The following is a 15,331-nucleotide window of genomic DNA, read 5'->3' as shown; positions in this document are numbered from 1 at the left end:
AATGTTCCTTCATTAGAGTCCTCAAGTCTGTCCAGTTAGAGTACATTACAGCTTGGACTGTTCCTTCATTAGAGTCCTCAAGTGTGTCCAGTTACATTACAGCTTGGACTGTTCTTTCATTAGAGTCCTCAAGTCTGTCCAGTTACATTACAGCTTGGACTGTTCCTTCATTAGAGGCCTCAAGTCTGTCCAGTTAGAGTACATTACAGCTTGGACTGTTCCTTCATTAGAGTACTCAAGTCTGTCCAGTTACATTACATTTTGGACTGTTCTTTCATTATAGACCTCAAGTCTGTCACAGCTTGGACTGTTCCTTCATTAGAGTCCTCAAGTCTGTCCAGTTACATTACAGCTTGGACTGTTCCTTCATTAGAGTCCTCAAGTCTGTCCAGTTAGAGTACATTACAGCTTGGACTGTTCCTTCATTAGAGTCCTCAAGTATGTCCAGTTACATTAAAGTGTGGACTGTTCCTTCATTAGAGTCCTCAAGGCTGTCCAGTTAGAGTACATTACAGCTTGGACTGTTCCTTCATTAGAGTACTCAAGTCTGTCCAGTTACATTACATTTTGGACTGTTCCTTCATTAGAGTCCTCAAGTATGTCCAGTTAGAGTACATTACAGCTTGGACTGTTCCTTCATTAGAGTCCTCAAGTCTGTCCAGTTACATTACAGCTTGAACTGTTCCTTCATTAGAGTCCTCAAGGCTGTCCAGTTACATTACAGCTTGGACTGTTCCTTCATTAGAGTCCTCAAGGCTGTCCAGTTACATTACAGCTTGGACTGTTCCATCATTAGAGTCCTCAAGTCTGTCCAGTTACATTACAGCTTGGACTGTTCCTTCATTAGAGTCCTCAAGTCTGTCCAGTTACATTACAGCTTGGACTGTTCCTTCATTAGAGTCCTCAAGGCTGTCCAGTTACATTACAGCTTGGACTATTCCTTCATTGGAGTCCTCAAGTCTGTCCAGTTACATTACAGCTTGGACTGTTCCTTCATTAGAGTCCTCAAGTCTGTCCAGTTAGAGTACATTTCAGCTTGGACTGTTCCTTCATTGGAGTCCTCAAGTCTGTCCAGTTACATTACAGCTTGGACTGTTCCTTCATTAGAGTCCTCAAGTCTGTCCAGTTACATTACAGCTTGAACTGTTCCTTCATTAGAGTCCTCAAGGCTGTCCAGTTACATTACAGCTTGGACTGTTCCTTCATTAGAGTCCTCAAGTCTGTCCAGTTACATTACAGCTTGGACTGTTCCTTCATTAGGGTCCTCAAGTCTGTCCAGTTAGAGTACATTACAGCTTGGACTGTTCCTTGATTAGAGTCCTCAAGTCTGTCCAGTTAGAGTACATTACAGCTTGGACTGTTCCTTCATTAGAGTCCTCAAGTGTGTCCAGTTTCATTACAGCTTGGAATGTTCCTTCATTAGAGTCCTCAAGTCTGTCCAGTTAGAGTACATTACAGCTTGGACTGTTCCTTCATTAGAGTCCTCAAGTGTGTCCAGTTACATTACAGCTTGGACTGTTCTTTCATTAGAGTCCTCAAGTCTGTCCAGTTACATTACAGCTTGGACTGTTCCTTCATTAGAGGCCTCAAGTCTGTCCAGTTAGAGTACATTACAGCTTGGACTGTTCCTTCATTAGAGTACTCAAGTCTGTCCAGTTACATTACATTTTGGACTGTTCTTTCATTATAGACCTCAAGTCTGTCACAGCTTGGACTGTTCCTTCATTAGAGTCCTCAAGTCTGTCCAGTTACATTACAGCTTGGACTGTTCCTTCATTAGAGTCCTCAAGTCTGTCCAGTTAGAGTACATTACAGCTTGGACTGTTCCTTCATTAGAGTCCTCAAGTATGTCCAGTTACATTAAAGTGTGGACTGTTCCTTCATTAGAGTCCTCAAGGCTGTCCAGTTAGAGTACATTACAGCTTGGACTGTTCCTTCATTAGAGTACTCAAGTCTGTCCAGTTACATTACATTTTGGACTGTTCCTTCATTAGAGTCCTCAAGTATGTCCAGTTAGAGTACATTACAGCTTGGACTGTTCCTTCATTAAAGTCCTCAAGTCTGTCCAGTTAGAGTACATTATAGCTTGGACTGTTCCTTCATTAGAGTCCTCAAGTCTGTCCAGTTACATTACAGCTTGGACTGTTCCTTCATTAGAGTCCTCAAGTCTGTCCAGTTACATTACAGCTTGGACTGTTCCTTCATTAGAGTCCTCAAGGCTCTCCAGTTACATTACAGCTTGGACTATTCCTTCATTGGAGTCCTCAAGTCTGTCCAGTTACATTACAGCTTGGACTGTTCCTTCATTAGAGTCCTCAAGTCTGTCCAGTTAGAGTACATTTCAGCTTGGACTGTTCCTTCATTGGAGTCCTCAAGTCTGTCCAGTTACATTACAGCTTGGACTGTTCCTTCATTAGAGTCCTCAAGTCTGTCCAGTTACATTACAGCTTGAACTGTTCCTTCATTAGAGTCCTCAAGGCTGTCCAGTTACATTACAGCTTGGACTGTTCCTTCATTAGAGTCCTCAAGTCTGTCCAGTTACATTACAGCTTGGACTGTTCCTTCATTAGGGTCCTCAAGTCTGTCCAGTTAGAGTACATTACAGCTTGGACTGTTCCTTGATTAGAGTCCTCAAGTCTGTCCAGTTAGAATACATTACAGCTTGGACTGTTCCTTCATTAGAGTCCTCAAGTGTGTCCAGTTTCATTACAGCTTGGAATGTTCCTTCATTAGAGTCCTCAAGTCTGTCCAGTTAGAGTACATTACAGCTTGGACTGTTCCTTCATTAGAGTCCTCAAGTGTGTCCAGTTACATTACAGCTTGGACTGTTCTTTCATTAGAGTCCTCAAGTCTGTCCAGTTACATTACAGCTTGGACTGTTCCTTCATTAGAGGCCTCAAGTCTGTCCAGTTAGAGTACATTACAGCTTGGACTGTTCCTTCATTAGAGTACTCAAGTCTGTCCAGTTACATTACATTTTGGACTGTTCTTTCATTATAGACCTCAAGTCTGTCACAGCTTGGACTGTTCCTTCATTAGAGTCCTCAAGTCTGTCCAGTTACATTACAGCTTGGACTGTTCCTTCATTAGAGTCCTCAAGTCTGTCCAGTTAGAGTACATTACAGCTTGGACTGTTCCTTCATTAGAGTCCTCAAGTATGTCCAGTTACATTAAAGTGTGGACTGTTCCTTCATTAGAGTCCTCAAGGCTGTCCAGTTAGAGTACATTACAGCTTGGACTGTTCCTTCATTAGAGTACTCAAGTCTGTCCAGTTACATTACATTTTGGACTGTTCCTTCATTAGAGTCCTCAAGTATGTCCAGTTAGAGTACATTACAGCTTGGACTGTTCCTTCATTAAAGTCCTCAAGTCTGTCCAGTTAGAGTACATTATAGCTTGGACTGTTCCTTCATTAGAGTCCTCAAGTCTGTCCAGTTAGAGTACATTACAACGTGGACTGTTCCTTCATTAGAGTCCTCTTCTCCGTCATGTTACAGTGCAGCTTGGACTGAGCCTTCATTAGACTCTTCCTGTCCTTCCAGTTACTGTACAATACAGCTTGGACTGTTCCTTCATTAGTCTTCCAATCCATCCAGTTGCAGCGCAGCTTGGACTGTCCCTCCGTTAGAGTCCTTCTGTTTTTCCAGCTGTAGTGTGTTCTCTTCATCAATAGGATGCGCCCAGAGATCGTGGTGATGAACCAATCAGAGCCGACCAAAGAAAAGGAGAAGCAGGGCTTCTTCAGAGCAATAAAGAAGAAGAAGAAGAACAAGTCCCAAACGGTGGGTGCTGTTCTCTTCTGTAATGTTATGGTCTGCCATACCCTCTGGAGTTAACATATGTACAGTACCAGTCAAAAGTTTGGACGCACCTACTCATTCCAGGGTTTCTTTATTTCTACATGGTAAAATAATAGTGAAGATATCAAAACTATGACATCACACATATTTGGAATAATGTAGTAACCAACAAAGTGTTAAATAAATAAATATATTTGCCTTGATGACAGCTTTGCACACTCTTGGCATTCTCTCAATCAGCTTCATGAGGTAGTCACCTGGAATGCATTTCAATTAACAGGTGTGCCCTGGAATTTCTTTACTTCTTAATGCGTTTGAGCCAATCAGTTTTGTTGTGACAAGGTAAGGGGGATACAGAAGATAGCTCTATTTGGTAAAAGACCAAGTCCATATTATGGCAAGAACTGCTCAAATAAGCAAAGAGAAACGACAGTCCATCATTACTTTAAGACATGACGGTCAGTCAATACGTAAAATTTCAAGAACTTTGAAAGTTTCTTCAAATGCAGTGGCTCTCATGAGGACCGTCACAGGAAAGGAAGACCCAGAGTTACCTCTGCTGCAGAGGATAAGTTCATTAGAGTTAACTGCACCTCAGATTGGAAAGGAAGACCCAGAGTTACCTCTGCTGCAGAGGATAAGTTCATTAGAGTTAACTGCACCTCAGATTGGAAAGGAAGACCCAGAGTTACCTCTGCTGCAGAGGATAAGTTCATTAGAGTTAACTGCACCTCAGATTGGAAAGGAAGACCCAGAGTTACCTCTGCTGCAGAGGATAAGTTCATTAGAGTTAACTGCACCTCAGATTGGAAAGGAAGACCCAGAGTTACTACCTCTGCTGCAGAGGATAAGTTCATTAGAGTTAACTGCACCTCAGATTGGAAAGGAAGACCCAGAGTTACCTCTGCTGCAGAGGATAAGTTCATTAGAGTTAACTGCACCTCAGATTGGAAAGGAAGACCCAGAGTTACCTCTGCTGCAGAGGATAAGTTCATTAGAGTTAACTGTACCTCAGATTGGAAAGGAAGACCCAGAGTTACCTCTGCTGCAGAGGATAAGTTCATTAGAGTTAACTGCACCTCAGATTGGAAAGGAAGACCCAGAGTTACCTCTGCTGCAGAGGATAAGTTTATTAGAGTTAACTGCACCTCAGATTGCAGCCCAAATAAATGCTGACAGACGTATCTCAACATCAACTGTTCAGAAGAGAATCAGGCCTTCATGGTCGAATTGCTGCAAATAAACCACTACTAAAGGACACCTATAAGAAGAAGAGACTTGCTTTTGGCCAAGAAACACCAGCAATGCACATTAGACCAGTGGAAATTTGTCCTTTGGTCTGATGAGTCCAAATTTGAGATTTTTGGTCCAACCGTCGTGTCTTTGTGAGACGCAGAGTAGGTGAAGTGAGGATCTCCACATGTGGTTCCCACCGTGAAGCATTTTTGTTTATTTTTATTTAATTTTGTCTTTATTTAATCAGGCAGGCACAACTGCGACCTGGCCAAGATAAAGCAAAGCAGTGCAACACAAACAACAACACAGAGTTACACATGGAATAAACAAACGTACAGTCAGTAACACAATAGAAGAAAAGTGTATATATATATATATATACAGTGTGTGCAAATGGCGTGAGGAGGTAAGGCAATAAATAGGCCATAGTGGCAAAGTAATTACAATTTAGCAAATTAACACTGGAGTGATAGATGTGCAGAAGATGATGATGTGCAAGTAGAGATACTGGTGTGCAAAAAAGTAAATAAAAACAATATGGGGATGAGGTAGGTAGATTGGATGGGCTATTCACTGATGGGCTGTGTACAGCTGCAGTGATCGTTTAGCTGCTCAGATAGCTGATGTGTAAAGTTTAAAGACAGGAGGAGGAGGAGGTGTGGAAGTGCTTTGCTGGTGACACTGTCTGTGATTTATTTAGAATTCAAGACACACTTAATCAGCATGGCTACCACAGCATTCTGCAGCGATACGCCATCCCATCTGGTTTGCACTTAGTGGTACTATCATTTGTTTTTCAACAGGACAATGACCCAACACACCGCCATGCTGTGTAAGGGCTATTTGACCAAAAAGGAGAGTTATGGAATGCTGCATCAGATGTCCTAGCCTCGATAATGACTCAACCTCAACCCAATTGAGATGCTTTGGGATGAGTTGGACCACGGAGTGAAGGAAAAGAAGCCAACAAGTGCTCAGCATATGTGGGAACTTCTTCAAGACTGTTGGAAAAACATTCCAGGTGAAGAGAATGCCAAGAGTGTGCAATGCTGTCATCAAGGCAAAGGTTGGCTACTTTGAAGAATCTAAAATCTAAAATATGTTTTGATTTATTTAACACTTTTTTGGTTACTACATGATTCCATATGTGTTATTTCATAGTTTTGATGTCTTCACTACTATTTTACAATGAAGAAAATTGTAAAAATAAAGAAAAACCCTTGAACGAGTAGGTGTGTCCAAACTTTTGACTGGTACTGTATGTGTCTTTAGGTATGTGCAGTATCTCTACATAATGCTTAAGTCTGTCTATATATCACAGTGTTTCCTTCTTTGGCCTCTGCTTCCTTACATATCTTGTATGTTACCATGACAAAGACACCTCATACAGTATATGTTGTTGTTGCCCATCTTTCCCTGCAGTCATGTGGTTCTTATTTTGCAGATGACGCGCCCAGACAGAAGGACTCCCCTCATGAAGAAATGTCTTTTCCCCCTCTGTAACTCAAAGAATAACATAAAGCACTGTTCCTCAGTGATGGTGCTACCTGTTGTCTCTTCTCCCATGGTGTATCTCTTCTCTACAGTACTAGTCTAACCCCATGGAACCATTGTCTTCACCGCATGCTGACATTAACATAATGAATCAACTCTAATTAATCTCCTCTTGTCTGGTCTCTAATCATTATAATCATTATGAAACTAGAACCAACCAGATCCATCAAACGCTCAACCAGGACGTCATCAGGAGGTTAGTATGTAGACCTAGTGTACTCTTATAGTGTACTTTAATCACGGTGAATTGTGTTGGTTCAATTTTGTTTGAACTCTCCAAATAGGGCTCTCATGATGTCATCATGACCAAAGTAGCATGTGCTACTTTGGTCATGATGACATCATGAGAGCCCTATTTGGAGAGTTCAAACAAAATTGAACCAACACAATTCACTGTAAAGCTGATTTATAATATGGATTGAATCCTTTCTATCAAAATGTTTCTATCCAGACCAGGACAATCTGACCAGACAGGGCCCTTCAGAAAAGGTTATTTCAGTCACTTCATGGATCTGTTGTTGGGTAGTTTACCTTTCCTGTCCTCATTATGTGGGTCTACAAGATTCTGATTCTGTTGTCACCTGTGACTCCAGCTGTACAGGCAGGCAGCTGACAGCATGCGGAGAGGTCGGGGTGAGGGAGGGAAGGGTGAGGGGGTGGCGGGATAGTCTTGCATGGTTAAGAACTGAAAATCTTGAAGGTGCACATTATCTTTCCTGCTGTACCCCAGAATATGCCCCCTGCTGTACCCCAGAAAATCCCCTCTGCTGTACCCCAGAATATCCCATCTGCTCTACCCCTGAATATCCCCTCTGGTCTACCCCAGAATATCCCCTCTGCTCTACCCCAGAATATCCCCCCTGCTCTACCCCAGAATATCCCCTCTGGTCTACCCCAGAATATCCCCTCTGCTCTACCCCAGAATATCGCCCCTGCTCTACCCCAGAAAATCCCCTCTGCTGTACCCCAGAATATCCCCTCTGCTCTAACCCAAAATATCCCATCTGCTCTACCCCAGAATATCCCCCCTGCTCTACCCCAGAATATCCCCTCTGGTCTACCCCAGAATATCCCCTCTGCTGTACCCCATAATATCCCCCCTGCTCTACCCCAGAATATCCCCTCTGCTGTACCCCAGAATATCCCCTCTGCTCTACCCCAGAATATCCCCTCTGCTGTACCCCAGAATATCCCCTCTGCTCTACCCCAGAATATCGCCTCTGCTCTACTCCAGAATATCCCCTCTGGTCTACCCCAGAATATCCCCTCTGGTGTACCCCAGAATATCCCCCCTGCTCTACCCCAGAATATCCCCCCTGCTCTACCCCAGAATATCCCCTCTGCTCTACCCCAGAATATCGCCTCTGCTCTACTCCAGAATATACCCTCTGGTCTACCCAGAATATCTCCTCTGGTGTACCCCAGAATATCCCCCCTGCTCTACCCCAGAATATCCCCCCTACTCTACCCCAGAATATCCCCTCTGCTCTACCCCAGAATATCCCCCCTGCTCTACCCCAGAATATCCCCTCTGGTCTACCCCAGAATATCCCATCTGGTCTACCCCAGAATATCCCCTCTGGCCTACCCCAGAATATCCCCACTGCTCTACCCCAGAATATCCCCCCTGCTCTACCCCAGAATATCCCCCCTGCTCTACCCCAGAATATCCCCTCTGCTGTACCCCAGAATATCCCCTCTGCTCTACCCCAGAATATCGCCTCTGCTCTACTCCAGAATATCCCCTCTGGTGTACCCCAGAATATCCCCTGTGGTCTATCCCAGAATATCCCCTCTGGTCTACCCCAGAATATCCTCTCTGTTCTACCACAGAATATCCCATCTGGTCTACCCCAGAATATCCCCTCTGCTCTACCCCATAATATCCCCTCTGGTCTACCCCAGAATATCCCTTCTGGTCTACCCCAGAATATCCCCTCTGCTCTACCCCAGAATATCCCCTCTGCTCTACCCCAGAATATCCCCTCTGCTCTACCCCAGAATATCCCCTCTGCTCTACCTCAGAATATCCCCTCTGCTGTACCCCAGAATATCCCCTCTGCTCTACCCCAGAATATCCCCTCTGCTCTACCCAAGAATAACCCCTCTGCTCTACCACAGAATATCCCCTCTGCTCTGCCCCAGAATATCCCCTCTGCTCTACCCCAGAATATCCCCTCTGGTCTACCCCAGAATATCCCCTCTGCTGTACCCCAGAATATCCCCTCTTGTCTACATCGGAATATACCCTCTGCTCTACCCCAGAATATCCCCTCTGCTGTACCCCAGAATATCCCTTCTGGTCTACCCCAGAATATCCCCTCTGCTCTACCCCAGAATATCCCCTCTGCTCTACCCCAGAATATCCCCTCTGCTCTACCCAAGAATATCCCCTCTGCTCTACCACAGAATATCCCCTCTGCTCTACCCCAGAATATCCCCTCTGCTCTACCCCAGAATATCCCCTCTGCTGTACCCCAGAATATCCCCTCTGGTCTACCCCGGAATATACCCTCTGCTCTACCCCAGAATATGCCCTCTGCTGTACCCCAGAATATCCCCTCTGCTCTACCCCATAATATCCCCTCTGGTCTACCCCAGAATATCCCCTCTGCTCTACCCCAGAATATCCCTTCTGGTCTACCCCAGAATATCCCCTCTGCTCTAACCCAGAATATCCCCTCTGCTGTACCCCAGAATATCCCCTCTGCTCTACCCCATAATATCCCCTCTGGTCTACCCCAGAATATCCCCTCTGCTCTACCCCAGAATATCCCTTCTGGTCTACCCCAGAATATCCCCTCTGCTCTACCCCAGAATATCCCCTCTGCTCTACCCCAAAATATCCCCTCTGCTCTACCCCAGAATATCCCCTCTGCTGTACCCCAGAATATCCCCTCTGCTCTACCCAAGAATATCCCCTCTGCTCTACCCCAGATTATCCTCCCTGCTGTACCCCATAATATCCCCTCTGCTGTACCCCAGAATATCCCCTCTGCTGTACCCCAGAATATTCCCTCTGGTCTACCCCAGAATATCCCTTCTGGTCTACCCCAGAATATCCCCTCTGCTCTACCCCAGAATATCCCCTCTGGTCTACCCCAGAATATCCCCTCTGCTCTACCCCAGAATATCCCCTCTGCTGTACCCCAGAATATCCCCTCTTCTATACCCCAGAATATCCCCTCTGCTCTACCCCAGAATATCCCCCCTGCTCTACCCCAGAATATCCCCCCTGCTCTACCCCAGAATATCCCCTCTGGTCTACCCCAGAATATTCCCTCTGCTGTACCCCATAATATCCTCCCTGCTCTACCCCAGAATATCCCCTCTGCTGTACCCCAGAATATCCTCTCTGCTGTACCCCAGAATATCCCCTCTGCTCTACCCCAGAATACCCCATCTGCTCTACCCCAGAATATCCCCCCTGCTCTACCCAAGAATATCCCCTCTGCTGTACCCCAGAATATCCTCTCTGGTCTACCCCAGAATATCCCCTCTGGTCTACCCCAAAATATCCCCTCTGCTCTACCCCAGAATATCCCCCCTGCTCTACCCCAGAATATCCCCTCTGCTGTACCCCAGATTATCCTCCCTGTTGTACGCCAAATATCCCCTCTGCTCTACCCCAGAATATCCCCCCTCTTCTACCCCAGAATATCCCCTCTGCTCTACCCCAGAATATCCCCTCTGCTCTACCCCAGAATATCCCCTCTGCTCTACCTCAGAATATCCCCTCTGCTTTACCCCAGAATATCCCCTCTGCTCTACCCCAGATTATCCCCTCTGCTGTACCCCAGAATATCCCCTCTGCTGTACCCCAGAATATCCCCTCTGCTCTACCCAAGAATATCCCCTCTGCTCTACCCCAGATTATCCTCCCTCCTGTACCCCATAATATCCCCTCTGCTGTACCCCAGAATATCCCCTCTGCTGTACCCCAGAATATCCCCTCTGGTCTACCCCAGAATATCCCTTCTGGTCTACCCCAGAATATCCCCTCTGCTCTACCCCAGAATATCCCCACTGCTCTACCCCAGAATATCCCCTCTGGTCTACCCCAGAATATCCCCTCTGCTCTACCCCAGAATAAACCTTCTGGTCTACCCCAGAATATCTCCTCTGCTCTACCACAGAATATCCCCTCTGCTCTACCCCAGAATATCCCCTCTGCTCTACCCCAGAATATCCCCTCTGCTCTACCCCATAATATCCCTACTGTTCTACCCCAGAATATCCCCTCTGCTCTACCCCAGAATATCCCCTCTGGTCTACCCCAGAATATCCTCTCTGTTCTACCACAGAATATCCCATCTGGTCTACCCCAGAATATCCCCTCTGCTCTACCCCAGAATATTCCCTCTGCTCTACCCCAGAATATCCCCTCTGGTCTACCCCAGAATATCCCCTCTGCTGTACCCCAGAATATCCCATCTGGTCTACCCCGGAATATACCCTCTGCTCTACCCCATAATATCCCCTCTGCTGTACCCCAGAATATCCCCTCTGCTCTACCCCATAATATCCCTTCTGGTCTACCCCAGAATATCCCCTCTGCTCTACCCCAGAATATCCCCTCTGCTCTACCCCAGAATATCCCCTCTGCTCTACCCCAGAATATCCCCTCTGCTCTACCTCAGAATATCCCCTCTGCTCTACCCCAGAATATCCCCTCTGCTCTACCCCAGAATATCCCCTCTGCTCTACCCCAGAATATCCCTACTGTTCTACCCCAGAATATCCCCTCTGCTCTACCCCAGAATATCCCCCCTGGTCTACCCCAGAATATCCTCTCTGTTCTACCACAGAATATCCCATCTGGTTTACCCCAGAATATCCCCTCTGCTCTACCCCATAATATCCCCTCTGGTCTACCCCAGAATATCCCTTCTGGTCTACCCCAGAATATCCCCTCTGCTCTACCCCAGAATATCCCCTCTGCTCTACCCCAGAATATCCCCTCTGCTCTACCCCAGAATATCCCCTCTTCTCTACCTCAGAATATCCCCTCTGGTCTACCCCAGAATATCCCCTCTGCTCTACCCCAGAATATCCCCTCTGCTCTACCCAAGAATATCCCCTGTGCTACCACAGAATATCCCCTCTGCTCTACCCCAGAATATCCCCTCTGCTCTACCCCAGAATATCCCCTCTGGTCTACCCCAGAATATCCCCTCTTCTGTACCCCAGAATATCCCCTCTGCTGTACCCCAGAATATCCCCTCTGCTCTACCCCATAATATCCCCTCTGGTCTACCCCAGAATATCCCTTCTGGTCTACCCCAGAATATCCCCTCTGCTCTACCCCAGAATATCCCCTCTGCTCTACCCCAGAATATCCCCTCTGCTCTACCCAAGAACATCCCCTCATCTCTACCACAGAATATCCCCTCTGCTCTACCCCAGAATATCCCCTCTGCTCTACCCCAGAATATCCCCTCTGCTCTACCCCAGAATATCCCCTCTGGTCTACCCCAGAATATCCCCTCTGCTGTACCCCAGAATATCCCCTCTGGTCTACCCCGGAATATACCCTCTGCTCTACCCCAGAATATCCCCTCTGCTGTACCCCAGAATATTCCCTTTGCTCTACCCCATAATATCCCCTCTGGTCTACCCCAGAATATCCCTTCTGGTCTACCCCAGAATATCCCCTCTGCTCTACCCCAGAATATCCCCCCTGCTCTACCCCAGAATATCCCCTCTGCTCTACCCCAGAATATCCCCTCTGCTCTACCTCAGAATATCCCCTCTGCTGTACCCCAGAATATCCCCTCTGCTCTACCCCAGAATATCCCCTCTGCTCTACCCCAGAATAAACCTTCTGGTCTACCCCAGAATATCTCCTCTGCTCTACCACAGAATATCCCCTCTGCTCTACCCCAGAATAAACCTTCTGGTCTACCCCAGAATATCTCCTCTGCTCTACCACAGAATATCCCCTCTGCTCTACCCCAGAATATCCTCTCTGTTCTACCACAGAATATCCCATCTGGTCTACCCCAGAATATCCCCTCTGCTCTACCCCATAAAATCCCCTCTGGTCTACCCCAGAATATCCCTTCTGGTCTACCCCAGAATATCCCCTCTGCTCTACCCCAGAATATCCCCTCTGCTCTACCCCATAATATCCCCTCTGGTCTACCCCAGAATATCCCTTCTGGTCTACCCCAGAATATCCCCTCTGCTCTACCCCAGAATATCCCCTCTGCTCTACCCCAGAATATCCCCTCTGCTCTACCCAAGAACATCCCCTCTGCTCTACCACAGAATATCCCCTCTGCTCTACCCCAGAATATCCCCTCTGCTCTACCCCAGAATATCCCCTCTGGTCTACCCCAGAATATCCCCTCTGCTGTACCCCAGAATATCCCCTCTGGTCTACCCCGGAATATACCCTCTGCTCTACCCCAGAATATCCCCTCTGCTGTACCCCAGAATATTCCCTTTGCTCTACCCCATAATATCCCCTCTGGTCTACCCCAGAATATCCCTTCTGGTCTACCCCAGAATATCCCCTCTGCTCTACCCCAGAATATCCCCCCTGCTCTACCCCAGAATATCCCCTCTGCTCTACCCCAGAATATCCCCTCTGCTCTACCTCAGAATATCCCCTCTGCTGTACCCCAGAATATCCCCTCTGCTCTACCCCAGAATATCCCCTCTGCTCTACCCCAGAATAAACCTTCTGGTCTACCCCAGAATATCTCCTCTGCTCTACCACATAATATCCCCTCTGCTCTACCCCAGAATAAACCTTCTGGTCTACCCCAGAATATCTCCTCTGCTCTACCACAGAATATCCCCTCTGCTCTACCCCAGAATATCCTCTCTGTTCTACCACAGAATATCCCATCTGGTCTACCCCAGAATATCCCCTCTGCTCTACCCCATAAAATCCCCTCTGGTCTACCCCAGAATATCCCTTCTGGTCTACCCCAGAATATCCCCTCTGCTCTACCCCAGAATATCCCCTCTGCTCTACCCCAGAATATCCCCTCTGCTATACCCCAGAATATCCCCTCTGCTCTACCTCAGAATATCCCCTCTGCTGTACCCCAGAATATCCCCTCTGCTCTACCCCAGAATATCCCCTCTGCTCTACCCAAGAATATCCCCTCTGCTCTACCCCAGATTATCCTCCCTGCTGTACCCCATAATATCCCCTCTGCTGTACCCCAGAATATCCTCCCTGCTCTACCCCAGAATATCCCTTCTGCTGTACCCCAGAATATCCTCTCTGCTGTACCCCAGAATATCCCCTCTGGTCTACCCCAGAATATCCCTTCTGGTCTACCCCAGAATATCCCCTCTGCTCTACCCCAGAATATCCCCTCTGCTCTACCCCAGAATATCCCCTCTGCTCTACCCCAGAATATCCCCTCTGCTCTACCCAAGAATATCCCCTCTGCTCTACACCAGATTATCCTCCCTGCTGTACCCCATAATATCCCCTCTGCTGTACCCCAGAATATCCCCTCTGCTGTACCCCAGAATATCCCCTCTGGTCTACCCCAGAATATCCCCACTGCTCTACCCCAGAATATCCCCTCTGCTCTACCCCAGAATAAACCTTCTGGTCTACCCCAGAATATCTCCTCTGCTCTACCACAGAATATCCCCTCTGCTCTACCACAGAATATCCCCTCTGCTCTACCCCAGAATATCCCCTCTGCTCTACCCCAGAATATCCCCTCTGCTCTACCCCAGAATATCCCTACTGTTCTACCCCAGAATATCCCCTCTGCTCTACCCCAGAATATCCCCTCTGGTCTACCCCAGAATATCCTCTCTGTTCTACCACAGAATATCCCATCTGGTCTACATCAAGAATATCCCCTCTGCTCTACCCCATAATATCCCCTCTGGTCTACCCCAGAATATCCCTTCTGGTCTACCCCAGAATATCCCCTCTGCTCTACCCCAGAATATCCCCTCTGCTCTACCCTAGAATATCACCTCTGCTCTACCCCAGAATATCCCCTCTGCTCTACCTCAGAATATCCCCTCTGTTGTACCCCAGAATATCCCCTCTGCTCTACCCCAGAATATCCCCTCTGCTCTACCCAAGAATATCCCCTCTGCTCTACCCCAGATTATCCTCCCTGCTGTACCCCATAATATCCCCTCTGCTGTACCCCAGAATATCCCCTCTGCTGTACCCCAGAATATCCCCTCTGGTCTACCCCAGAATATCCCTTCTGGTCTACCCCAGAATATCCCCTCTGCTCTACCCCAGAATATCCCCTCTGCTCTACCCAAGAATATCCCTACTGCTCTACCCCAGAATATCCCCTCTGGTCTATCCCAGAATATCCCCTCTGCTCTACCCCAGAATATCCCGTCTGGTCTACCCCAGAATATCCCCTCTGGTCTACCACAGAATATCCCATCTGGTCTACCCCAGAATATCCCCTCTGCTCTACCCCATAATATCCCCTCTGATCTACCCCAGAATATCCCTTCTGGTCTACCCCAGAATATCCCCTCTGCTCTACCCCAGAATATCCCCTCTGCTCTACCCCAGAATATCCCCTCTGCTCTACCCCAGAATATCCCCTCTGCTCTACCTCAGAATATCCCCTCTGCTGTACCCCAGAATATCCCCTCTGCTCTACCCCAGAATATCCCCTCTGCTCTACCCAATAATATCCCCTCTGCTCTCCCCCAGATTATCCTCCCTGCTGTACCCCATAATATCCCCTCTGATCTACCCCAGAATATCCCTTCTGGTCTACCCC

The 15,331-nt window shown here is 47.3% G+C and overlaps 1 protein-coding gene across 2 annotated transcripts in view; it reads left to right on the top strand.

Annotated features, from left to right (window-relative positions):
- LOC110523943 (cyclin-dependent kinase-like 5) overlaps nt 1-15,331 on the top strand; it is a 178,416-nt gene that overhangs the window by 146,568 nt on the left and 16,517 nt on the right. Inside the window, exons 15-16 of one of the 2 annotated variants that reach the window (XM_036980806.1) lie at nt 3,674-3,782; nt 6,742-6,786. In XM_036980806.1, coding sequence (XP_036836701.1) covers nt 3,674-3,782; nt 6,742-6,786 — 154 coding nt within the window. Of the gene's footprint in view, nt 1-3,673; nt 3,783-6,480; nt 6,787-15,331 lie in introns of those variants that run through there. The other variant, XM_036980846.1, reaches the window with a different exon arrangement.

Source organism: Oncorhynchus mykiss, chromosome 1 (genome assembly GCF_013265735.2).
Source record: "Oncorhynchus mykiss isolate Arlee chromosome 1, USDA_OmykA_1.1, whole genome shotgun sequence".
NCBI classification, from domain to species: Eukaryota; Metazoa; Chordata; class Actinopteri; order Salmoniformes; family Salmonidae; genus Oncorhynchus; species Oncorhynchus mykiss.
The sequence above is the reverse complement of the archived record's forward strand: the minus strand, read 5'-3'. Positions and strand labels throughout refer to the sequence as shown.